The sequence below is a fragment of the Myotis daubentonii genome, chromosome 8, assembly GCF_963259705.1.
Source record: "Myotis daubentonii chromosome 8, mMyoDau2.1, whole genome shotgun sequence".
In the NCBI taxonomy this organism is placed as follows: Eukaryota; Metazoa; Chordata; class Mammalia; order Chiroptera; family Vespertilionidae; genus Myotis; species Myotis daubentonii.
This window is the reverse complement of record NC_081847.1, coordinates 87,722,066-87,749,148: the sequence shown is the minus strand read 5'-3', so window position 1 is coordinate 87,749,148 and position 27,083 is coordinate 87,722,066. Positions and strand designations below refer to the sequence as shown.

At 38.9% G+C, this 27,083-nt stretch overlaps 1 protein-coding gene across 1 annotated transcript in view; it reads right to left on the bottom strand.

Moving 5' to 3' along the window:
- Positions 1–27,083, bottom strand: part of DCC (DCC netrin 1 receptor) — a 576,336-nt gene that overhangs the window by 326,872 nt on the left and 222,381 nt on the right. The window contains exons 6-7 of the mRNA XM_059704942.1: positions 14,716–14,870; positions 11,761–11,881 (exon numbers count right to left, since the gene is read on the bottom strand). Coding sequence (XP_059560925.1) covers positions 11,761–11,881; positions 14,716–14,870 — 276 coding nt within the window. The remainder of the gene's footprint in view (positions 1–11,760; positions 11,882–14,715; positions 14,871–27,083) is intronic.

Below are 27,083 nucleotides of genomic sequence, written 5' to 3'. Positions count from 1 at the left end.
GTTTGGTTGGGTTTTTTTTTTTTTACCATTTCTATCAGTTGAATTTCCCTACAAGTCATGTTATCCTTTTCTTGGCCAGCCTGCTAAAGACCTAAACTATCTGATCAGAATTGAGCTCAAAGAGCTCAGATTAAATAATGAGAAGGCTCACATATGAAAAGAAAGCAGGTGGGCTGCTGTCCTTATCCAATGTCAGAAATTGGATAAGGAATCATGAGATCCAAAGGCTTATGTCTGGGCCACTGATTCTCTTATCTCATGTCTCTTTCTATTCATGAAATCAATGATACAAGAGAAGGGTAAAAAATAAGCTACACAGTATTTTTATTTCTTTTTCCTTCTATACTGTTAGGAAAAAAACTATTTGGAGAAGAATTGTTTTCTCTGTTCAAATTAATCCATTCTACTTTTGTACATTTTCATACATATACATTCAGTTGACATCTTTCAGAACTACAGAATATTTTATGTATCAGGAATATCATTATTTAAATAGGAACTGGGACAGAAAAACATAAGGAAATTTTGGAAACGGGCTTTTCTACTTGACTTTTCTTGCTGTATAAGGATGCATGCTTTATTTTGAGCATGGGTTATTTTTTTATTTCAAGTGAATTTTCTTATGTTCTACAATGCTCAAATTCAGATAACATCTAAATAAATATGTTTTATCAATATTGGCAGAGGAAACTAAGAATCTACAGTTTCTTGGTGGATATTAGTCAACATAAGATAACAAAGACATCTATGCATAGCACACTCTAGTTAATTAGGCTTATTAACTAATTGTGTTGTGTGTGTGTGTGTGTGTGTGTGTATTTAAGGAACTGCATTACAGGCTAAAAACCTATGAGTAGATACTTTGTATAAAAGAAAACATTCCTGTTTAAAAATACTTCTTTTTGTAACCTAGAGCTTTTCACTTAAAGCTGTGAAAAAAATTAAAAAAAATAAGTGAAAGAACAGTTCAAAACAATAGAAGCCTTGTCATTCGGAGTGAAAAGAGGCAATACCGTACTCCTAAAATAGGTTTATAACAAAAATTATATCTAGAGAACTCTATATTAGAGTATCTGTATTAGAAGTTAAGGAGTATTAATACAAAGAATTAATTTTTTTGAATAGCATCTACCATCTCTAATTTGCATTTACATTTGTGAGTCTTTATATATTCTCTGGATATTTAATAAATATGGAATAATTAATAGACCAGTATAAGTAGCTCTCTCTTAATTGCACTTGATAAGATTAATTCTGCCAAACTTATTTTTATTTAAACTATAGATTCCTGGATAGCAGAGATTGTGTGAAACTCAACTTGTCACCACTAAGCAATAACATCTACTCTAGAACAATGGGAATTTGGACAGAAATCATTTGGGTGGCAAATTTTAGAAATTTTAATTAAATTCAAGGTCTTTGCCTTTATCAATAATCCCCAAACTCATCTGACTAAACTAAAAATATCTGAAATATCATCCATTTATCTGACCGGGCTCCATGTGGCTTACAGAATGCGGGTGGACAGTCGCATTAGGACAGAATAGCTGAGGTATTAGGTACAAAAGTCAGACTTCCTGCTAGCTGTGGGGCCTTGATAAGTTGGTTAACTTCCCTGTTTTCTCTCCCACACAATATGGGGAAAACAATTGCATTCTCCTGAGAGGAATCAATTAATATGTGGTTACAAAGCTCTAACTCAGCCTGGTGCCCACCAGTAAAGATTCAATAGCGGTTTTCAAATCCAGCCCCACAACTTTGTAGCTGTTTGATATTGCATGTTATCTGAACTCCATGAAGCATCATCCCCTAATCTATACAAAGAAAAACATAATATAATCTGAACTGGATTATCATAGAAATGAATGCAATGATGCATATAACATGCTTAGCACAAAGTACTGATGCAATAAGGTTCTTGAAAATACTATTCTCTTCTGTGTTTTCTTTTCTTTTGTATTTATATAAATCTTACCCTAAATAGGACTGACTGTAGCTCTGTTGACATGTTGTTTTCCGTAAGTTAAAATGGTGCTTGTTTTCTTGTGTTTCTATTTCCCATTAGATTGAAAATACAAAAGCCGTATCTCCCGAGGCTTTCTAACAGTCTCAAGGGGCAGAGAATGCTCCAAGTCATTTATTTGAGGGCTGAAGTCAAAGGCAAACTCATACATTTCTAAAACCCCTGCCATGCTTTAGAATATATTGATTGTTGTTTGATCTCTTTGTATTCATGTATTTTGATTTCTAAAATAAATATATTACAGTAGAGTTTTCATTATAAATATAGATAGATTTATATTTAAATTTTTTTTAAAAAATCTAGGACTTTTAAAAGACCAAGCTGTGTCTGCTTGGTTTGTAGGTGCACTCAAAGTAAACCACAACCATGCTATAGCCCCACTTAGGAATAGCTCTGAAAGAGAGCAGAACAATAAGAGAACTTTTCCTAATGGGCAGAGTATTGGATACAACATGTGATCTACCCTAGATGAAAAAAGAAATGGCCTAACATAGGAATACATATCTATATCTATGCCTATACCTATACCTATACCTATACCTATACCTATACCTATACCTATACCTATACCTATATCTATATCTATATCTATATCTATATCTATATCTATATCATCTATATCTATCTATATCTATGTATCTATAGCTACATACAGATACACATATGCGTACACACACACACACACACAGGGTGTTCCAAAAATGTAATATGCACACTTTGAATAATTATAATGGCGGAGTTTATTAAAATATATTTCATTTTCAAAATTGAGCTATCAGCTGCTAAAGTGTGTACTGGGAGGGAGGGAGGGAGGGAAGGAGGGAGGGAGGAAGGGAGAGATGGAGGGATGGAGGGATGGAGGGATGGAGGGAGGGAGGAATAGAGAGAGAGAGAGAGACTTTGAGCAGGCTTGGCTAATAGACCAGGGGTTTGCAGGGAGAGTAATCAGAAGATCAGGAACAAGGAAGTTGGGAGAAGAGGGATGAGGATGAGGATGGGCCTCTGGGACTGAACACCAAGTGCAAAGATCTTTGAGTCACATCTAAACACCAGATTGCATCCTCTATGAAAGAGGCACTAAATAATCCTTTAGCTGGAATAATACAGCCACTTGGAATCAGCCAGGCTCCAGTGGTGATACAAAAGGTGTATTATTGAGGAGGCTAGCAGGGCAGGATGGAACCTATGCATGGCCCACCAGCATGGCTCAAACTCAGCAAAGCTGCTGCTCCTTACAGCAGCTACCACCACTGCTGAATCTACTAGACACAGAGGCCGCGGGGGAGCAACCAATAAAACACATTCTTCGGGAGAGCAGCTAGCCCTTGGGAGCACGCTGTTTCTATCGGACTCCTTCTATCGGGAAAGGGCGGAAATTCATCTTGATTAGGATAGACACGTACTGGCTTGTCCTGTACTCAGGACATCAGCCCCAAGTACTCTGAGAGATCACAAAGTGTCTGAGCCACCAACCTGGGATCCTACATGACACTGCAGACGATGACATGACTCACTTTCCAGCAAAAGAGGCATGGACATGACTCCATGACCCTGGGTCCATGGACCCTATCACCTACTCACCACTGAGGACCTGCAGACTTGATATTGAATAGGTACAGCTTCTTGGAGGAGCAGTTGAGGAATGATTAGAGATATTATCCTAAAGAGATAGACTGCTTTCCTCTAAGGTCCAGACTATGCTCCAAATCAATAACCAGTATATGGTGCCACATCCCCAAGGGTAGGCTCTGTGGCCCGGGAAGTCAGAGGGTGATGCTTCTGTCATTCACCTTTGAGCTATCACTGTTGCCTGACCATTTCAGGCTTCTTGTGCCAAAATAACAGCACCCAAAGCAAGCACAACTACCCAGATGATCAGGAGGAGGGGAGAAACAGGGAAGACTATGATAGGCTCCCAGGTGATCTACTGGAACGTCTCTTGATACTCTTTCCCAATTTTGATGGTAAATGGACTAGAATAGATGCTATGACCTTCAAAGGCATAGAACTTAGAGTCGTCCACCCAATAAGCCACATAGACCAGCAGAGATATTAGTTTTGGGAGAGAGAAATCCAGAACAAGTAGTAAGAGGAAAACAAGGAGTATCAGTTCCAGCTTTGATATCAGCTGCAGTTACACTGGTGGGGGGGTTGTAGCTTATCCTATTAACCTTCCCTTTTTCCACCCATGGAATAAGACCAACCTGTACCCTAATATCATTATTTTAATAATACATTGCATGAAGCAAATAGATTTCAGTGACACAGGGAGGGCCATAGTGGACGGACTGATGGACCATCCAGATCTGGTATTCATTCCTCCGCCCTGGAGGGCGTGGCAGTGGCTGATGGCTCCATCTCAGGTAATTGTCCTCGGCTACAGACCACCACTTCAGTCAAGGTCACACTCATCTCTGGGGGCAGAAGAGCCTGAGGAGCTATCCCAACTTCAAAGCTTCCTATGGGATCATCAGAGGCCTTTGTTGTGCATTGGAATCCATTCCTTCACACTGTGTACCTGAGAGCCATTTCACTGTACCTGTCAATGTTGATGTCATCACTCTGTAATCAGTTAAATATATACCTATATAATTTTAGCTCTAAACTATATGTTCCTCCTACTAATTATTGCATGGGTATTTTAAAATTCTCTAATAATATGTCAGAAGAACATATTGTGTGTGTGTGTGTGTGTGTGTGTGTGTGTGTGTGTGAACACACATACCTATTACCAAAGGGTGAGTTGTAAGTAAAAGATAAACATACAACAGGTGCAGGACTGAGTTCTTTCTAATTCTTCTTTTCTAATTCCTTACTATAAAGATTTTTTAAAGAAAGATGTAGAATAACACTCTCTGGTGTGTTTATTACCAAAGTCTGATGTGATCAATGTTTATGAATCTATCAAGTCTTTCATATTGTATGAATGTATAGTTATTAAGGGTTTCAGGATCTTTCATAGAACTGTAGCATTCATTTCTAATTTCAAAGTCTGCCAGACAGCCATATCCCCTCAATGAAGAACTGAGCTAGATTCCTACTTGCAGCACACCCTCAACGAGGGACAGGGTGGATGAGAAGCCTTTATTAGCTGAGAAACCTCTGCCTACATTAAAATGAAATACGTAAGTCAATAAACTGATGCTGTAAACCTTGCAAACCTCTCCACTAGCAGTCACGGTGAAAGAGACCATGACCTTCACCTTGTCCATTGAGCTAAAAACCCTAAACTTTGAATGGATACTGTTGTTGAAATATTTATTAAAATTATTCATGGAGGATGAAAAACTATGCTAGGAGAAAGCTATCGCTGTACCATCCCAATAAATATGCCTGCTATTTTTCTTAAGATGATACCAAACAACAGAACACTGTAATTGTTAACATTTGTACAGTAATTTACAGCCTACAGGTCCCTTCTACATACATTTATTGCACTAAATCTTTGAGACAATTACCTACTGAATTTTACAGCTAAGGAAATGGAGACTTGGAAAGGTTAGGCAATACCATCCATGATTCTGCTCATAATATTTTCTATATTGCAGTATGTTTTTAAGTCTCTATAGGTAAACTAGAGAACAATGTAGAGATTAGATGTGTCCACATCTCATATACTAGATAAATATTAGATAGCAAAAGATCAAATGACTGGTTTATGCCAAACGTGGACCATCATTGACCACTCAGGGAAAGAGTTACTTTGTCAATATTTCTCTACAGGAAAGGAGACTTTGAGGTAGAAAATATCTTTTTTTTATTTTTTACCTTAACCTTTGACAAGCAAAAAGCAAAATTAATTTTTCAGTGGATTTAATAAAGTCATAGCCATATTTATTAAAGTTAATAGCCATCCTACAGAAATTGGCTCTGTATCCTGTGAGCTATAGTTAATTACTAAGGGTTGTAAGGGAAACCCTTCTTGGAAAACTGATAGCTAGACATCCCTACATTGGAATTATGTTTCAGAAATACTAAATTGCACTTTTATTCATTGAGACACATGATGGAACTCTAAAGAGAATTTCTGTAGTTTCAATGGACATCTCAGTTTGTGTGAAACTGTCTAATGATTGATTTTCCAGGTTGAGTCCATCAGTCCTGGACCTGACTCTTCTTAATTATTTACAGAACGCCAGGAACAATTGGATCTCACACTAAATACAACTGAGATCAAATTGTTTAAATCATAGTAATCCTTCTCCGATTAAGAGACAAAAATTCAACTTAATTGGCCACCAGTGACTGAGACCAGATTAAGAAGTACATCCCTTTACCTTTAGTTACATTATCTTTTATAGTTGCTTATGTGGTAATACAATGAAAAATCAAATTCTAATAGATCTTGAAGTGTTAAGACTAATTGTATAATTTTTCATTGATTCACATAATTCCACCAAAGTTATTATGTTAAGAGTCAGCACTTTAGTAAGAAACACTATAATTAGGTGCAGTTAATATACAATAATTATATGGGTATGCATACAAATATTCCTCTTGTCCATTTGGATTGCAAGGTATTTTCATATTGATAGGGAACAAGTTACAAAAACAGAAGCAAATGACTTCTGATTTGATGCCTCAATGTTCATGACTGAATTAAAAACACATTTGCTAATTTTAGGCTCTATGACATACTGTCTTAATAAAATGCTTAAATTCAACATCATTTTTAATCACTAATCTTTTCCAGGGAGGACAGCTCACATTTTTCTAAATGCCTAGCCAATGTATTTCTCATCCTATAGTGGGAAACTTCTGTGTTACATTGTTGAAGGAAAGAAACAAAGCCAGAATTAGAAAATATTCAATATTAACATAGGAGACATAATATTTATAATAGAGTCGCTTCATTTGCATTCATATAGCCTTTTGTGCATAGTAGATATGAAAATGTATTATTTCTCCCATGAAAATTTCACCCATTTCTGTCATTAAATTAAAAATATTCCAGACTGCCCAGCCGGTGTGGCTCAGTGGTTGAGCATCGACCTATGAAGCAGGAGGTCACGAGTTCGATTCCCAGTCAGGGCACATGCCGGAGTTGTGGGCTCAATCTCCAGTGTAGGGCATGCACAAGGCAGCCAATCAATGATTCTCTCTCATTATTGATGTTTCTAGCTCTTTCTCCCTCTCCTTTCCTCTCTGAAATCTATAAAAAATATTTTAAAAAATATTCTAGACGACATATGCCACAATCATGGCTGCATTGCCAGCTCCCTGTCCCTCAACTTCCCTGCCCAACAGTTAGGTATTCTGATTACCTTCCATGGCAGACGATTGCTAGGAAATGGAATGCCACTCAACAGCTAGAACCAGGAGAGCTAACTCAGAGATAACAGCTTATATCTACTGATCTTTTCTGCCTTTTCCCTTACTCTCCTCCTCCTAGCACCAGACAATTGCTAACAGTTTGCCCCAGCTACCAGAGTCTTTTTAATTTAATTACCATCTCTGCCAAATCTGACTTATTGGATGGTGACTCAGGGTAATTAATGCATTAGCATCTGCTATACCAACTAGATGCTAACTTATTGCTTACCTGGCTATTGGAACTTCTTATTCTTGTGACAACATTGATTCTTGACACTTTTTGGCTGGGTTATTCATTGAATAGGGGACTTATTTGAAAAGGGGACATCTGAACCAATGGCCCCCTGCACTAAAATAGATCAACAAAAACAACAATTAAGTTTTCCTTAGTTCTTGGATGAGGTTATTAGACAACACAAGTGATATAAATCAGTTAAACTATTTTAATTTGCATTCATCACCCCTTACAGAATATAGCAGAGTATTTTTGATGTATATGCAAAGTATACTTAAGTGTTCAGAGGGCCATTCTCTGTGTGTGCAGGTGCATGTGTAGGCATATATGGAGAGACAGTAAGCAGTTTGCATCCTTATGTGGGGTTGTAGTGATATATATATATATATATATTATTGATAGAACTTCCTGTCGTGTAATATTTTTTTAAAATACCATTGAGTTTCTTTATCTGGAAAGCAGGTACATAGCTCACATGTTACAGTGCACATAGTTCAATGTTTTTCCCAAACTAATTTTCTGTAGAGAAAAATAAGTCATTACCATAATTTAATTCAGTAGATAATGTTTAGTTCCTAAATCACTAATGGCTAAAGAGAGAATCGCTAATTATACAACGAAAGGCTATGCTGAAACCTCACTAGGCTTATGTAAATATCCCAACAATGGGCCCTGGCTCCCAGGGGTCACAGGGTGTGCTTCAGGGAGAAGCAGACTGTGGCGGTTGCCAAGAGTAACTCAGCCGCGAGCCTGTGCACAGGCCAGAGCTGAATGGCTGGGTAGCGCGGGCCCACAGTGTGTCCCAAATACACGGCGGCTGTTTATTGGTAAAGCTTAGCCAGAGAAAGCTCTGTCCTTCCCATCATGGTCAGCCTCAGGGCCGCATTCATACGAGAGCTGGCCTCTCCCATCTGTGCACGCAGCCCACCCTGCACCTCTAAGAAATCAGGGAGCTATTCTTTGAAGACCTGATTGAATAAAGCAGGAAAAAGCAACCCATCCTATATAATAAAAGCCCAATATGCAAATTGACCGAATGGCAGAACGACCGGTGGAACAACCGCTCACTATGATGTGCACTGATCACCAGGGGGCAGATTCTCAATGCAGGAGCTGCCCCCAGCCTGCAGGCCCCAGGCCAGCCAAGGCGGGTGCCAGCGGGTCCCCCCGATCATCCCACCGGTTGCTCCACAGATCAACCCTGATCACCAGCTAGTCCTAGGGACCCTACCTGTCCAAGAATTCATGCATCGGGCCTCTAGTCATTTATAAGGGGCCATGTGAGATAGTCACCATGGTGTCCTGTCACACTTTTGGATGTTTGTCTTTATTTTCTTTTACTCTCATTCTAACCCAATGCCAAGTATGAAAAACAGCGACAAAGAGTGAAGAATCTACTGACAACACTTTACCATCTAGATGGGAGAGGAATGAATTACTGAGATTTTCTGAGGCTTCCCCTAGTGAGAAGGTAAAGGATGCTCCTACCCTGGAGAGCCTCGCTCTTTTACAGTCACACAGACCAAATGAATCAGGGCCCTAGTGGAGTGCAAGATGCCACTCATAAAGGGCTGCCTGTTGGTAAGGCTGGAAGTGACATTGAATTTCTATAATTGGTCTATTGAATAAGCCAAACTACTGAAATATTATAAGCATCTACTTTCAAAGACACTTTGTCAGATCTATTTCTTACCTCTGATAGCAACTTGGGACACACACACACACACACACACACACACACACACACACACACACACACGAGAGCTAAATCAAACATTAACCTAATGTTCACTGTAAAATTTCTTCCCATATCCCAGAGTAGGCCTGAGACCAGGAATGGGGAAGGGGTAGTGGGACTATCTGTCACCTGTTTTTTCAGTCTCTTCGATATATTTTCCCTTCCTCTGCTTATGGCTTTTCCAGGATCAGAGAAGAGAGGACAGAATTAGAATAAAGATACAAAGGCTGTTTTTCTCAACTTGTGCTCTTAAAAATCGACCATTGCAGAAGGTTTCTGCATGCCTCTTTTCTGTGGGGCAGCTCGCCTCCACCTTAGGAATCCATCACTGGATCCTTCCTTGAAACAGGCAAGGTATGGTCCAGCTGACCTTGCACACTGGCTCCCCAGTTCAGCTCCACCCCAGACAGTGGCCCTCTAGCCTTCTGGGTGGATTGGGCTCAGCGAGCAGGACCTCTTGGGCAGGGTCCCTTCAAGATGCCTGCAGCCTGGCTTTCTTCCCATGCAGCTCACGCCTGTGTTCTTCCCACAGGGGGAAGCAGAGCTTGTCCCCACAGCTGCCTCCCCCTTTCTCTACCAGCATGTTGGGATGTTCCAGAGAACTTTCACTCAGAATGAGTTGCCGTTTCACATTTTTTGCTAGCACCCTAGTACACACACACACACACACACACACACACACACACACACACACACTGTTCAAGGGGTTTTCTTAGTGTCTCTACAACTTGGCTTGTGGGGGGAGAAAATACCATGACAATCTCTAATCCTGTGGATTTCAGCACTTCAGAGAATCCTCATGAGCAATTGACTATGAGATGATCACTGGGACTCTGGTCAGTTCCACAAATCCTAAAAAACTGTATCTCATTCTTTTCTTTAGAAACAGGGGATTACTTACCGTGCATTTTCCTCAGCTTTATGGCCATGGCTGGACATCGATGGTAACCAGAATTTGGGACTCGAGTTGCAGCCAGTATTAACATCAAGGGGGCCCCACTGCCATTGCTAATGAGATGATGCACAGTTTTTAAACCATGGCTCACATTACAGACCGTGAGTTTAGAGATTCCTTTTCTCCTACTTATCCGTTACTGCTTCAGCACAAGAGCATGTACTCAGTCACACACATGAAGGCACACTGATGCTTAAAGCACATTAAGTGGAGAGAGAAGTAGTCTATCAGAGAAATCAGTGATCTCGAACAGAAGTTAATTATCCTTTTTCATACCTAGATGGTTCCTTTACTCACCTTTGACTGTTGCTTTTTTTGTTATAATAAGGAAAAAAGAAAAAGCCATCCTTATAAGCACTAAGAGAGTCTGAGTCTTCAGATATTTGATTAGAGATACACAAAATATAACACCTTGATAGCCACTTAAATTATGGAAAGCGAAGAAAGACTATGCTGCCTGGCCAGTGCGGCTCAGTGGTGGAGCATTGACCTATAATCAGTTGGTCACAGTTCAATTCCCGGTCAGGACACATGCCCGAGTTGTGGGCTTGATACCCAGTGTGGGGCATACAAGAGTCAGCTGATCAATAATTCTCTCTCATCATTGATGTTTCTATCTCTATCTCCCTCTCCTTTCCTCTCTGAAATCAATAAAAATATTTTTTTAAAAGAAAGACTGTTTCATACATTTCAGCTACTTTCTACTAAACTTACTGCAGGAAAGATTAAGAAAAATATTTTTATGTTCAAGATATTTTTTGACCAACTTTTACCAACTCAAGACTACATATGTGTGTAAACATATATATGTTTACACATGTGTGTATATACATACACACATATATCTTACCTAATAATAGACAAACATGTAAATTAACCATCCCTCTGCTACGCTCACCAGCCAATCAGGAGAGTATGCAAATTAACCCAACAAAGATGGCAGCTAATTTGCATACACAGGGGCGAAGCAGCGGAGTGAAGACTGAAGGCTCCTTCCAGAGTTGCGAAGACTAAAGGCTCCATCCAGAGCGAAAGCCTGGGTCCCTGGTGCCACAGAAAAACCGGTCCTGGCAGCCAGGGGAAGGGAAGGCCTATTGAACGAATCTCTTCATGCAACAGGCCTCTAGTATTTATATAAAATGCTGAAGAAAAAGGAGATTACAAAAGAGAGGGGAGAACATAGTGATTTAGTGGTCATTGTCTTCACAACCAGAAGTACCTATTATTCATGATGATGATTATATCTTACTGGATGGTTATATGTAGATAAATAGATAGCTAAGATATATATCTACTTAGCTATCCATTTAACTATATACATATGTATATGTAATTTGCTAGGAAAAATATACTCTCAACACACAAATGTATAATTTAATTAACTAATTAATTATATAATTTCCAATCGACTGAGAGACAGGGAAAACCATAGGTTTGGGAAGCAGATCATGAATAACTGTAACCACAGGCACCGGAGCAGTCCCCCCTCCTCTTACCAGGCTTAGGGACGATAAGCTGTACACTGGTCTGGGCATTCCCAGCCTCATTCTCAGCCACACACTGATAAAAGCCCTCATCCGACTTGACCACTCCAAGGATCCGCAAGTTGCTTCCTCCCTAGAGAGAAGAAAAGGCGAAGTGAAATATTTTAAAAAGAAAAAAACTCAAAGAAAAAATGAACATAAACACATTTTAATAAAACTTCACAGAAGAAACAAGAAGGGAGGCCATGATCATCCCAGCCTCACAGATATGTCCTGTGTCACCTGGGAAAGTCAGAGCTTCTGAATACCGTGCTGAATCCCAGGGCATCAACTTGACCTAGTTCTGCAATGAAAAATCTACTTCCCAAAATACACAACCTCCTCAGTGTCTAAAAGAGCAGTAAACAGGAAACTCTTCTATTAGGTACAGAAGAAGCAAAGGGTAGCAACAAAAGAAATCTCATTCTTTGACTTGTTTTTGAAAGAAGCTGAGGTTAGGCAGCTACTGGGGGGGGAAAAAACACACACACAAAGAAACAAAAACACCCCTCTTTGCAGCTTCTATCACGGGTAGATATTTCCTAGAATTGTTTATCAAGAAAAAATGTCTGAAAATCCTTTTGAAATTTTCATTGCCTTGACATGTACAATTTCGGAATTTGTAGGGGAGCTGGGTGGATATTTTATGCCCATTGCATCCTGTTATATGACTACAATGTTTCACCTTCAGTAATCAATAAATTACAGAAAGCAAGGTTATCATTTATTTCATATAAGTCGAGCCACCATCTTTTTTAAGGATGGATGGTAAAATGAACTGGAGAGAGCATTTAATTATACTAACTCAGTTTATCTTTCATATTAGTGCAAGAATTAGTTCAGTAAGTGAGATGTGTTAAATCACTTTCCCTGAAGTCATTAAGAGATAAATATTACCTCGTGGGGAATTCTTAATTGTTTTTAGTCTCTTGGAGTCGGTTCTTGGCTGATTTAAAATTCTTAGATAAAGCTGACTAACTTCTAATTAAAAATTCACATGTAAGTTACTATCTGTGCTAAATGTTACCTGTACAACAGACAATGGCTCTCTGATTTCTGGAGCGATTGGGGAAATATTTTTAAGCACAATTTAATGTGAATGGGGCTCCTACTATACATTTTCTTTTCACCTTAAGAAAAGAAACACTGAAAGAGGTTGGCTGTAATGAGTCATGCTGGGAGAAAGATTATTCAAACTGTAGAAAAACATAAATGTTGCATTTTATCATGTGTCCTTAAGGGCACTCAGTAATTTCTTTTATGTGCAAGTAGCATATATTTTAGGCATAAACAACAAGTTGCCCCTTGGCAGGCCATTTTTAATTCAGTGGTAGTCGAAATAGCATCACACTTAAAGGAACTAATGGATTGGTGTGACATTCAAAAGTTAAAAATTTTCCCTTTCTTACTCTATTCCCCAGCAATTAAACAAATGCGACTAAAAGTGGGAGAAAAATAAGTGGTGATAAAAGTGACAAAAATTTTTTTATGGGTTTATCCCTTAAGAATCCTTATAGTATGGCATAGTGCAGGCACGGAGAGGCCATGGAAGTTCCTGAAAGTTGACTGATCATGGCAAAGGGATCCAGCATGGAGAGCCAGGGGCCGGGGGGGGGGGGGGGGGGGGGAGGGGCATAAGGCCATGGAGAGGGCTTGAGCCTCAGCCCACAGGGCACCTATGTTCCAGCCCCATTCTATGGGGAGACCTGGCTTAGAAGAACACTCTTTTTTGACAGATGTGAACCCCACATACCTTTCTTTGGCTGCAAACGTTCTTTAACAATTGGAAAGTGTTTCTCATATGTGTATATGTGTGAATTCAAAACCTCCAATGCTAACCGGCATCTCAAGGACAGTTTTCATAGAGCATTTACCATTGAGCAAAGAATTCTGCTGGTAACAGTCAAAAGAACAACAATAATATAGCACTGAGCTTTCACTATGAATAGGACAACAACTCAGTGACTAGGGTACCAATGCTCCTATTATCTCCCACAAGGATAGGAACCTAGTGTGTATGGACACTTAGAGTAAACGAGAACTACTGCTCTTAGCTTTAAAATGTTCAAAATTATAACGCAATGTCAACTCTGGCTTCTCTGCCATGGCCACTACCACCATCACTGTCAGCATCACCCCTGCCCTGTGTACTCTTACATAAGCTCAGCTGGTCCTTGATGGAAGGCAAGTAAGACTACCGCAATCACAGTAGCACATCTAATGAAACTCCATTACAATAGGTAAGTCTCGGCAATAACAGATTCCTGGCTTCACATAGTCCAGAGCAAGGGCCTAAACTGTTTTCCCAAGAACAGCAATGAGAATACTTGGAAATAAGTCCTAAGTCCTCGTTTAAAACCTTGTCTGTTAAAAACAAAAAGGGATGGGGAGGCTGGCTTGTGTTGCTCAGTGGTTGGAGTATCAGCTCACAGTCAGACCAGAGGTCTTGCGTTTGATTCACAATCAAAAGTGTGTTCAATCTTTGGCCCCAGTCGGGGTATATGTGGAAGGCAACCAATCTCTCTCTCTCTCTTTCTCTCTCTCTCTCTCTCTCTCTCTCTCTCTCTCTCTCTCTCTCTCCAACTCCATCTCCATCTCCATCTCCATCTCCATCTCCATCTCCATCTCCATCTCCATCTCCATCTCCATCTCCATCTCTCTCCCCCTCTCCCTCCTTTCCACCCTCTCTAAATAAGTCAATGGGGAAAATATTATTGGGTGAGGATTAACCAAAGGGAGGGGTCCTGTTTGATCACTCTTTTCAGCTCAAAAATTCTAAGTCCAGCGTCATTTGCTTTCTTAGGAGAGTTGTTTTCAACACATCACACCAATGCCAGACAGGAACCTCCTTCCCAGGACAGGAATACGCCTGAAAACATAGTCAGCGATGAGTGGGATTGGAAAGCGAATATGAGAAGAGATGTTTACCACGATCTGAAAATAATCACTAGGAATGACCACGTCTCCGTTCTTCATCCAGTTCACGGTGGGCACCGGCTTTCCCGAGACCGCGCACTCAAACTCGATGTCCATGCTTTCGTAGGCGTAGAGGTTGGAGGGGTGATTCAAGAACCAGGGCGGAACTGCGGAGACAGGAACAAAAGTGAGTGGCCTGAGGTGTGATTTTGCATGCGAAGGTTTGCACTGAGTTAAAAACACTGCTCTGGGATAGGAAGTATTTGTAATTCAAATAATTCCCCTAAACCCTTAGTTTGTTATATAAGAACTACTTTAGAACACATCTATTTATCTATTTCCTGCTCCTCTCACCCCCTCCCCACCACCAAATGCAGTTAAACAGTTTCAGTTCGTGGTGTTTTGCCAGAAGAAAAACAGAGAGAGAGAGAAAGAGGGAAAAAACACTTTTGGGAAAAAAAACTACACAGACTAAACATTGTGAATATCCAAGTAATGGTATCCAATTGACCTGCCCTGAAAAAGAACATAAAACTATGAAAACTATACTACTGATAAGGTAAATAAAGACATGCCGATAGGACTGAAGACAGCCCTGAGCATAGAAGCAGCAGCTTCCTGTCCCTGTAATTCCAGTTTCATTAGGATTTAGTTAATGGGATAGACTCATGCCCTGTTGACATTGGCTGTGGTAACAGGGTACAAAAAATGACTGTCCCTCCTATGGTGGACACATTGGTATTGTCCTAGCAATTTGTATTATCATTTTCTCAGCATGGTGTGTGATATCCTAGTGTGATTTAATGTCTTAATTATCATAATGCTAGTAATTCTGTAATAGAAATTTGCAGCTGAAAGAAATTTACAAATATAATGTAACACACCCTTGCTGATGAATCTCTTAGGTTTGGACCCTCAAAACTCTGCCTGAGAGAGGAAGATTTTAAAAAGCAATGTTCATCCTCTTCCACTGGAATCTTAAAGTGATGTCAGAATTGAATATTCATATTGACCCAGGTTATATGCACAGCCCAGTAGCAGCCTTGATCTCCTTTCCACTGAGGACATAAATATGCATTTTTAGTAACCATATATAAAGTTAGCTTGTATTTTTGTCATTTTTGTTGTTATGCTCAATGAATAAGGAGTACTATTTTTTGCTCCTTTGAGTAACCACCGTATTTTGCTCTTTCCAACCACAATCAGCAAAAACCCTTGATGTCAAAGTGAATTTATAATCTTTGATGGGAGAGCTAGTAGGAAGCTCCCAGGATTCAAGTTCTAGTTTTTCTACTTAATGATTTTGAAAATATCAATCACAATTCTCTCTCTCTCTCTCTCTCTCTCTCTCTCTCTCTCTCTCTCCCTCCCTCCCTCCCTCCATCCCCCTCCATTCTTCCTTCCTCCCTCCTGCCATGTCTTATTTCCCTAAATTTTAATTAAATATTTGGACCTAGAGTACTAAACAACTTTTAAATTCTTAAATATTTCTCAGTGGAAAATTAATTTAGATGACTTGGCTGGGAGGCAGTAATATTCATAAATTAAAGACATGATAAAAGGTATGTCTGAGAAATTTTCTAAAGCAAATGTATCCTCATTATACACTGGGCTAAATTTTTTCTTTATAAATGATAATAATATTAGTATGAAACTTTTTACAGTCCCTTTACAATGATCCCAAAAGGTCAGAAATATTTCTTGAATGTCTCTGAGCAAATATATTAGTTGTTTCATTTGGATTGTGTCCTCAATTTTATATCAGATGTTGACTGTGTATTTACTAGCCAATAGTCAATTGCCGGGGTCCAACCCCAGCAGGTCCAGGGGTCCCCAAATGTGTGGACGGAGTCGGCGAAGAAGGAATGACACGGAGACAGCTTTCAGTTGATCAACAGCCTAGCCAGGATCTCTAGCCAGGATTTCCAGCAAAGTTCTGGTCTGGATCTCTAGCTAGGTTCTGTGTCCATGTTCTCTTGCTAGGTTCTCCAGTCAGGCTCTCCAGGTTCTCCAGCCAGGTTCTGGAGCCATGTTCCCTTGCTAGGTTCTCCAGCCAGGTTCAGTCACCAGGTTCTAGTCAGGTTCTCTTGCCATGTTCTATCCAGGTTCTGAAGCCAGGTTCTGTCTCTAGGTTCTTCAGCCAGGTTCTCTCGCTAGGTTCTGTCTCTAGGTTCTGTGGCCAGTTTCTGTACAGGATCTTTCGCCATGTTCTCTCCAGCGAAGTTCTTCTGTCTCTAGGTTCTGTGTAGGCTCTGTGTCTAGGTTCTGTCTCCTGTTGTCTTGTTACATCTGTATTTATACCAGTTGATTCCAATCCTATCAATCTCTATTCCAAAGGTTAGGGCGTTTCTTATCTCCATTGCAGGGAGTAAAGATTATGTAGCTTAAGCATGATTGTTCCTAGTTAAAGTGATTAATTACCCACCTGGCACTTAGTTAAGGGGTTTTATTCCCTCCCTAACTTCAGGGGAAAATCCCTACCTGGGGAAACAACCTTTCTCAGAGAGGTGACCTTGGTTAAAACACATAGTGCCAAGAAGGTGAGCAAACATATTAAGAACAGTATGCCATATATGCCAGGTCCCTTGAAACAGCAAGGATGGACCGGCTCCCGGCAGTCAATGTTTACTGAGAGCTGACCATGCCCAATTTATTAGTCTCCATACTTTTTAATTTTATATTCACTATAATTCTCTGAGGCAGGCCCTTTACTAATTCCAACTCTTTGTTCATTCTAGTTTCTCATCTTGAACTGTTTTCCCTTCCATCTTGAGTCTAGACACCCTATCTATCCTTCAAAAAGGATGTCCTGATTATTTTTCTTGTAAATTGTTTTCTCCTTTAAGAATACCTGTGGTATTTATTTCACCTGTTTTATAGCAGTAGACATGGTTACCTTAGCATTAGTTTGTAAGTCCTTGGGGGAAAAGGCTTTATCCCATGAACATGAAATCAATACATGGCTTAACGTAATTTTGATCATTATGCTATTCTGATGGAGGGTGGACAAATGAAGTTTACCCGGGTTTCCTCTTCTTATTTGGTCTCTTTGTCTTTTTCTGTGATCAGCAGGTGAAGATCTATTCATCCCATTTTATGACTGCTTCCTAGTATTTAGGACCAAGGTATAATAATCACCTTACCCCTTTCACAGCTCTGTGGGTCTATAATCTCAACACAAATTGAAATTGGGACTAAAGAGCGAATGTGGCTTATCAATGGCTGTGAATACCTTTCTCCAGCATTTTTCTGATTATGGATTCCTGATGGAATTGCATTCCTCAGATGATGTGATTTTTATTCATTCTCTAAGAGGAGCTCAAATACCTCCTCTTCCTTGAAATTCTGTCTTTCGTGAAGCTGACAATGGATTTTCCTGCTCTTTGTAATGCTCTCTCTGAGCCCAATTTTTATAGAACTTGTAATTTAAGATATCTTTCAAATATATCATTATTTATCAGCTAGATGGTGATTCTTAAAGGGGCCTGCAGCATATGCATTTATTTTTTAATTCTGTTTGGATATTACATACTTTCCTCTCTCTTTCACTCTGGCAGAAGAAATTGTTTCACTTCTTTAAACTATTTGGTCGGCAGCAACTCTTAATGAGTTAATAAAGATAAAGTTTCATGAATTCAAGTTTATCACATTGTTCAATTTACATAATATTAGGCCACTTTAGAAAATTTCTTAAGACATACAATGTTACAACAATTTCAGACAATATATTGATTTTTTAATACTTTTATTCTTTGGATGAAATAAAATTCATGTCCATAAATAAATTATCCACATTCCCATCAGACTATGGTTTCTCATGATCTTTTCAAGTACTTATAGTGCATATATAGATCATTATTTTTATTTGGGAGCTGAGGTAAGAAGGAATAATGACTAATATGCAACAGAAATATAGAAAGATACAATTCTGTTTTTGAATATGCTTCTTATATTTAGAATTGACTAACAGATGGAAGATGGAAGGTACTTCTATACTACAATTGTTAGTTAGATTGTACAACTAAACCTTAAATTTGGGTAAAATTTTACTGTAAATTTATTTGTTTTTCTAAGGAGTGTCTATACTGTGGCAAATGACTGGAACTTTGCAGAGTAAAGTTTCTTCTGTAATCTCAGTCCCCAAGCTTACAGGGCTTGGGAGAGTCCTGCCTACACAACCTAAAGAGTATGATGGGCATCTGATCGATGCTTCTCTGTCTCTAGGGGGGGTGGGGGGGGTGAGGGGGAGAGATCAACCAAAGGACTTGTATGCATGCATATAAGCATAAGTGATGGATGTGGACAACAGGGGGTGAGGGTGAGGGCAGGATTGGGGGATTATGGGGACATTGGGGGGATAAGGACACATTTGTAATATCTTATTCAATAAAGGGAAAAATTTTTTTAAAAAAAGAGTATGATGAGTTTTATTTCACACTAGAGGCCCAGTGCACAACATTCATGCACTGGGGAGGTGGGGGGACCCCCCTCAGCCAAGCCTGCACCCTTTAGCAGTCTAGGAGCCCTCAGGGGATGTCCTACCGATGGCTTAGGCCCATCAGCCAGACATCCTTAGTGCTGTCACGGAGACTGGAGAGGTTCCTGCCATTGCCACTGCACTCACCAGCCACCAGCCCTGCTTGTGGCTGAGCAGCGCACCCCCTGTAGCAGTGCACTGACCACCAGAGGGAAACTCCTGCATTGAGCATCTGCCTCCTGGTGGTCAGTGAGTGTCATAGCGGCCAGTCATTCCACCATTTGGTCAATTTGCATATTAGCCTTTTATTATATAGGATAATACATTTTAAGTAATGTCCCATACTATTCTCTAATCTTATTTAGACATGACTTTTAGTCTTTTTACCTTTAGATATGTTACTTAACAATTATTTTCCAGTTATTTATGTGCATAACAAATGTGGGTCAATTTTACAATAGGCCTCTAACACACACAATTAATATTCTCCATAAGACCTTAACTTTGAGACTAAGCTATACATCCTAAAGACTTATTACAGCTCTTTAAAATTGAAAAGTTATGTTTAAAGTTATGCAGATGAATGAACAATAGGCAGCACAAGCCACTTTGGTGAATGATAAAGAATCAAGCACAAGAACAGATTGGTGAGGTTTTATTGGGGGGAATATGAAAACTGCAGGATCCTTGAGTGGCTGCATTTTTATTTTTTGAGGACAGTGAAAGGCTGGCTCCTTTCCCTGGATCCTAACACCCTTCGCTCCCTCTCCAGGCCTTTGGAGTTAGTCACTTTGTTGTTGAAATAGCGGAGATAAGACTATTGGTCTTCTTTTGAATGCAAATATCTGAAGGAAGTGACCACACCAAATGCCTAGAATATGCTTATTGGCCAATTGGGCTACCTCTATATCCCAAATAAAGGTGTTCTTTTAAATTCAGTGCTGCAGCTGTATCAACAGATAATTTCACTTTAAGGAGCCATAGTTTCATATGGAATCATATTCAGATTGGTACAGAGGAAGCAATATGGAATTGAATGTATATTTAGAGAAAACATGTCATAGGATGAAAAATATTCCATATAAATTCAGGCTTCCATGTAAAACTTACCTCAACCAAACCCCAGTTTTAAGGAATTATGTTTCTAATGGACTGCTCAATTTATAGATTTGAAATTGTTCTCTCAAGTCATAGTTTCAATTCTTTCTGCACCAACTTTTGTTTCCAAAGTATCTCTGAGCTAACTTGATCACTAAATGCATAATCCGCCTTCTCCTTTATTAATAAGGTTCCCAATCCGACACTTATCTCCAGGCTTATTCTTACGTGACAAGTAACTTGAAATCTGCTTAATATTTCTCTCTGGTTTTCTCTTTCCTACCTCCACACCTGTCCTCCCCCATAGGGTTGGTTGTTGAGATTTGCATTTCATTCTCTATTTAAATCGTCTCTCACACATATCTGTCTATACTCTCCTAAAAAAATAGGTTGGGTGAAGTTTGGTTCTAACCTCAAGTGACTAGAATGTGTTCTATATTGAAAATAAAACTACACTTGAGTCTTTTTCTATTAATATTGACTGGGGCTGCCATTATTCTGAAAAAACATGTATTTTTTAAGCTATGGATTTTATTCTTAGCATTTTCTATTCATTTCCTGTCTCCAAATGAGTAATAGTTATGGAAAAGCTAAGTGAGGAACACATTAAGAACATAAGGGTCCACTTTTTCTGTTTAATTAATACTAATCACAATAATAGAATATAGAAGCTTTAAACTATAAGCTCTTCTACTACAATTGGCAAAGATGATATTTCGTTCATCTTAGAATAATGAAAAATTTAGACCTTTTGATTTTATTTTCCACACCCCATTAGTACTTCTTATTGTGAGCACAATAAGCCCAAATAATTTTTTCCTCCTATGTAAAAATTATTGGCCATGTGCTATGGGGGTGAAGAATATGTGATCGTCAACCTTTATTTTCAAGTCTTTTGTATATGCTTCAAAACTATTTGAGGTCTCTCCTCACAGTAAATGCAATTTACTGTAGCTCTTCAATGTGCATCAAAATGTACACAGAAATAGCTCTGTGTATATTCATCCAGATAAATAATCCCATTAGCCTTCCTCAGTCCCTGCTCTTTCTTTAATCAGGGAGGCTTTTTTTTTTTCTAAATTCAGACTGAGCTTTCTTTTTCTCTTTTTTAATTGTGAAACCTGGAATTAGGAGAATAATGTTGTGAGGCTCAAACCAGTGATAAAAATTTCAGTAGGAATATCTCAAGGTCCTCATTCTATGTGCATATGTTGTGATTGCTATGTCTTTGGAAACTCGATTTGTGTGCTAGCAATAGCCTCCATTTGTTACTGACAACTCTCCAACAGTTGCTTGGATGTGTGTGCATTTCTATATGTTTGTATGTAAACTGTATGATCATATAGAATACCTATATTTAAAATGCCCACATATACACATCGACACAAAAATATACATCTATACACATATAATTTAGAAACATTTTTCTTTGTCCAATTTTTAATAGGATCAATGAAGAGAATGAAAACATATTCAGAAAAACAAGATAAAAGTGTTAACTCGTGTGTTATATGATGACATAAATAATTACTATATTAAGGAACTTCTCCAGGTTCCAACACAACATATTGACAGAAATTTGAGAGATATTATTTCCTCTTACTCAAATGTTTCCTACTATGCCCTCTTGGTATTTGAAGTAAAAGGTACGGATATTTTAAAAGTCTAAAGAAATATTGCTGTTGTGCAGGGGGACTATTTCTGTGTATATTTTAATGTACATTGAAGAGCTACAGTAAATTGCATGAGAAAAATCATTTTTTGTTTCTTGGGAATAGTAGATGTTCTATAAGGGAGCTTTCCTGCACATTGAACTGAGAAGATAATGAATTCTAACATATAACTATCTCATAAAATAAAAAGGTATGTCACAGGGCACACACAGAGATACACAAAAATCAACCACGGCAACCAAAAAAGAAAAAGTAAAGTCAACTGCAAAAGAAAAAATAAATCAAGACAGACATTTCTGGAGTAGAGCAGAAAGGTAGAGTAGGATTTAGTTCTTTATCTGCTTTTAAACCCCGGAAATTGTCCTGGAGTTTGGGGAAAAGGCTAAGTATTCTCATTAACACCTCCTTACCTGAAGCAATGAAGGACCTAGGACCAGCCTTAAGTTTTCCCTTTTCTGAGTGAGGAGAGCCTGGAGTGGCTGCTGGGGAGACACACAGGCCATGGGGCTGACTAAGGTGAAGGCTCTGGGGCTACCATGGCAACCTGAGGACAAGCCCCTTCCCTATGGAAGAGGGTAGGGGGCAGCACCTGGCAACACCGCGGCCTGTTCTCCAAGAGACTGAGCCGCTCCTGCTGACCTCGCTCCGTGACCGTTCCTGCTGGTGATTAAAAATCCATAAGCCTGAAGTGTCCAGTCTTCAAACAGGACCCCAAGGGGTCGAAGGACGGCGGGTAACTAATCTAGAAGGAACTTCTACCACATTGGAACAAATAGGGTCTGAACAGAGCCATCTACACCTGCCACCTACACCTGAACAAGACAAAAGACATATATCAGAATATAGAAATATACTACAGCCAGAAATCATGAGAGAGAGAGAGAGAGAGAGAGAGAGAGAGAGAGAGAGAGAGTAAAACAAAGCACGTCATCCAGAAGAAAATATAAAAGTAAAGCAGAAGGAAATTCCTCAAGTTGCTTCACACAATCCATTAATTTAATATGAAAATAAAGTCAATAAAACTAGAGGTCAAAGACTAGGTGATAAAACAATAGAATGAAATGAAAAGGGAGGTAGGAGACCTAAGAAAACAAATCAGGGACCAAAGCAACGTCATTAGAGAGCCAATACATAAACTAGAAAGCACGGTAACATAATTGACACCACTAAAAATCAAACTGCTCACACACAGGAGATGAGATAATCAGTGGATGAGATGGAAAGGCAATGGGACTAAAGTAATTAGAGCAAAACTTGCATGGGAAGAAGACAAGCGAAGATGATCCAACATTAAGACAACTGGCATTCTTGACGTAGCAAGCCCGCATGGGAACAGAAACTACATTCACAGATAAAATAATAGGAAATTTTCCCTGAAAAATCAGCCTCCATTTTTAGATTGCAAGACTATACCATGTTCTTGGAAAATTGAAAGTATATTTATTAATAGTGAGGCATATATTTGAGCTATTGAATCTGGAGAATGACAAATTAGATGAACATTCAGACAGAAAAATCAACAGCAAAATACATCTTTGAGGGGTACATTGGGTTCCCACATAGAACAATCCAATGTCAGAAGACAATGGCGAAATATTATATATGATCGTTTACCTACAAAGAATATTATATATTATCACTTATCTACAAAGAATATTATATATGACTAGAGGCCCGATGCACAAAGACTTGTGCAAGAATGGGCCTTCCTTCCCCTGGCTGCTGGCACCACCTTCGCTCCAGCCCAGAACCGCCTTTCTGCCTTCCCACGCTGCCCAGAGGCAGGGAGCAGCTGGGGCGGTGCGGAACTCCTGTGTCGTCACCATGGCGACGATGCAAGCATCCCGCCCCCCACTACTTGGTGCCTGCGCATGCAAATTAACCTGTCATCTTTGTTGGGTTAATTTGCATACTCACTCCTGATTGGCTGGTGGGCATTGTGAAAGTACAGTCAATTTGCATCTTTCTCTTTTATTAGTGAAGATTGTTTATCAACAGTCATATTCTCAACTATGAAAGTGCTTAGAAAATGTAGCACTTCTTAAATATGCCTGATGAGAAAATCCAGGTAATTAACAATATCATCAAAATTAAAAGGTAGGCATTGTTAAAAAAGGGACCAAGAATGGATGCAGAATCCAATTCTATACAGAAATAAAAGTAAAGACAATGGAAACACTGGTTACTGAAGATAATTCCATTGTCAAACACCTGAACAGGCATAACTAATAACATACCTACCCAGACCAGAAGGTGGGGAAATGAGAAGATGAATGAAAATGCTAATCCCTGTTATGAAAGATGTTTTATAGTAGGAATTTCATCAATCATGCCCTTATAAATGAGACATGAACTGAAATCCACACTTGAAACATGGAATGCTGAGATTTGAGAAGATTTTTAATTCACATGGTTTATTTACACAGAATTAATAGAGTGATTTTTCTAAAAATAATTTTTTAAAAAGGACTCTGGGAAAAATATTCTAAGATGTCACAGGGGTTATGGAAGTATGGATATATTTCTTTTATTCTTTTGTATTTTTAAAATTTCCAATGATTAAAAAAGATATTTATTAAAAATCTACCTACTGGGAGGGCTCAACGCTCCAGCTTTAAGTAGAAGAAACTTCTAAAAATCCTAAGAGTTTGTGTAAACTGTGCATAGATAAAAATAGAGGATAAATAAATTTATCCTCCTTTCCCTTTTGAAAAAAAAGTCATTCTTCTCCACTGGGGCTTAGAAGGACTTCAGAGAAATGCTTGCTGCTGGTGACAAGAGCACAGAAACCCTAAGGGAAATCACGTGGAGGAAAGAGCAATGCAAGGTTATCGACCACAAATTTGGTGAAGGGAGAGGATGTACAGGATGACCTGGGCAAACCACCATATAAGAAACAGGAGACCCCTGAACTCGGACTCCTGCTTCTGATGCTACAGGAGGGCAGATTATGAACACTGAGCACTGGACTTAACTTTTATTGCCTTCTAAGTGTTCCCTTGAAAATTTAGAAGATTCATTTGGAATCCATGTGCTCATGATTCTTTGGTGCCCCTTCCTATGTCCCTGGGGAGGGGACGGTTGTGATGTTAGTCTCCAACCCTTCCATACCTCCAAGGAAACAAGCGGTACGCTGACCGGCTGTATATACTGAGTTTCCATAGTAACTTACAGCTGCATAAGAACACTCTGCTGCTAAAACAAAGAAAGGAAATCGTGGCCAAGCTTTTTCCAGCTTTAAAATTCCTAGTCTAACATGACAGCATATACGGCTAATCCAAGGCTATTCTGCACGAACAGTTTATATAGAGTAGATATTAAAAAGAAAACACTGGGAAAATAAAATTGTCAGTTTGCTTTTTATTCTGCCATTAAAATAATAGTTAGCTAGAATAAATGCATTGCTTAAAATAATAAATATCAACTTAAGTCTCATAAAAATCAGAAAGCCTCAAAGGCAGGTCAAGGGTAATTGGTGCAATGCCTTGCTGCAAAACGACAGTATTCCTTTCATACTAACACAAATTATTTATTTTTAAGATTACTTGGTGAAAGGGTACTTCCAGCACTGATTATATTCCAATTTTCAGCTCTATCTGCCTTGGGCATTCTTACTTTTTTGACCTCAAGATACTTAGCTATCACCCTATAGATAAGACCAATCTCCATGGTAATTTCACTGCTTTACAAGTACGGATTTCAGAAACCATGGAAAAGGTGTGTGTGTGTGTGTGTGTGTGTGTGTGTGTGTGTGTGTGTAAGATTTATAAAATCTCTCCACATAGACAACTCATTTATAAACTTGAATGGCTCTCCTACGTAGTAAATGAAAATGGTATTTGGGGGCATTTTGCCTAATACTTTAAATCCATGAAGAAATTCTTATAAAATTTGCATGTAATTCACAGTCATCAGTGAGATTTAAAAATTCAGAAGATTTGGTATCAAATTTTAAAATATAATCTATTAAGAACAAATGATGAAGGCATGCATTAGATTAAAAACAGCAAAATCTACTATGTATTTGACAGCAATTTACATCAAGAGAGATCTAGGAATGTTGTTGACTACTAAGAATTCCACTCTTAAACCTCTGTCCTGAGTCTTATACTTTGGAGGACCCTGCATACCATAAACAAATATATACATATATGTGTGCATGCTGCCGTGTTGCGTGAGGAATATCTGGCTGCCTTTATTATTTGGGACCTAGCAGTCCGTCCTGACATGGATCAATCTGTAAACCCAAGCATTCTCTCCTCTGATTAACACTCTTCAAACCTCAGGGAAACCCTTCATCTCCCCCTCTTTGCTCACCAAGTACAAGGGCCAAAATGTAACTCTAAGAAACACTGTGATCTTATATCGTGGTCCTTGCATTTTATGGTGAAATCTTCTTACAAACCTAAGCTCATTGTCCAACTCAGACAAAGACCCTCTTGCTTTTGCTTTATACAACAAGTAATCATGGAAATCAAAAAGGTACCAACTCCAAATTCTCCTCTGACATGTTTATTAGATGCTTCCCAGCAACTTTATTGTTGGAAGTTAGGCAACTTTCAAAATTCTCCTTTATGGTTTTTGTTCTTAAACGAAATTTTTTAAATTAATTCTTCAATGTATTTTGATATGAACAGGCAAGGATGATGATAATAATAATAATAACAACAACAACAACAACAACAACAACAAGTTCTTTATGGAAAATTTTTGAAGCTGTCAGAGCCATTACCTTTCATTCAGGAAAATTTAACGATTTATAGGCATTTTGTCCTGCCTACAGCTGGGCAATCATAGGCCAGGCAGGAGCCAGGTACTGGAGGGGTTAACTGCCATCATAGAATACTGAGTAGATGGGGTTCCATGGAGGAATAACAGGAGTGGATTCTCATTTATCTACACAATTAATTGTTTACTACAATTGGGTAGTGTAAAAGCATCTAATTTAGAGTTACATTAGAATAATGAAACTGTTAAGGCATGCATTTTGGAAATAGACAATCTGAAATGCAACTTTGCCACTCAGTGGTGTAACATATCCCTTTTATGAAAAGTCAACTTGATAGTTAAAAAGTTAGGCAAATCACTTTCAAAATTCTCCTTAGGAAAGAAAACTCATAAAGTGATCTGAA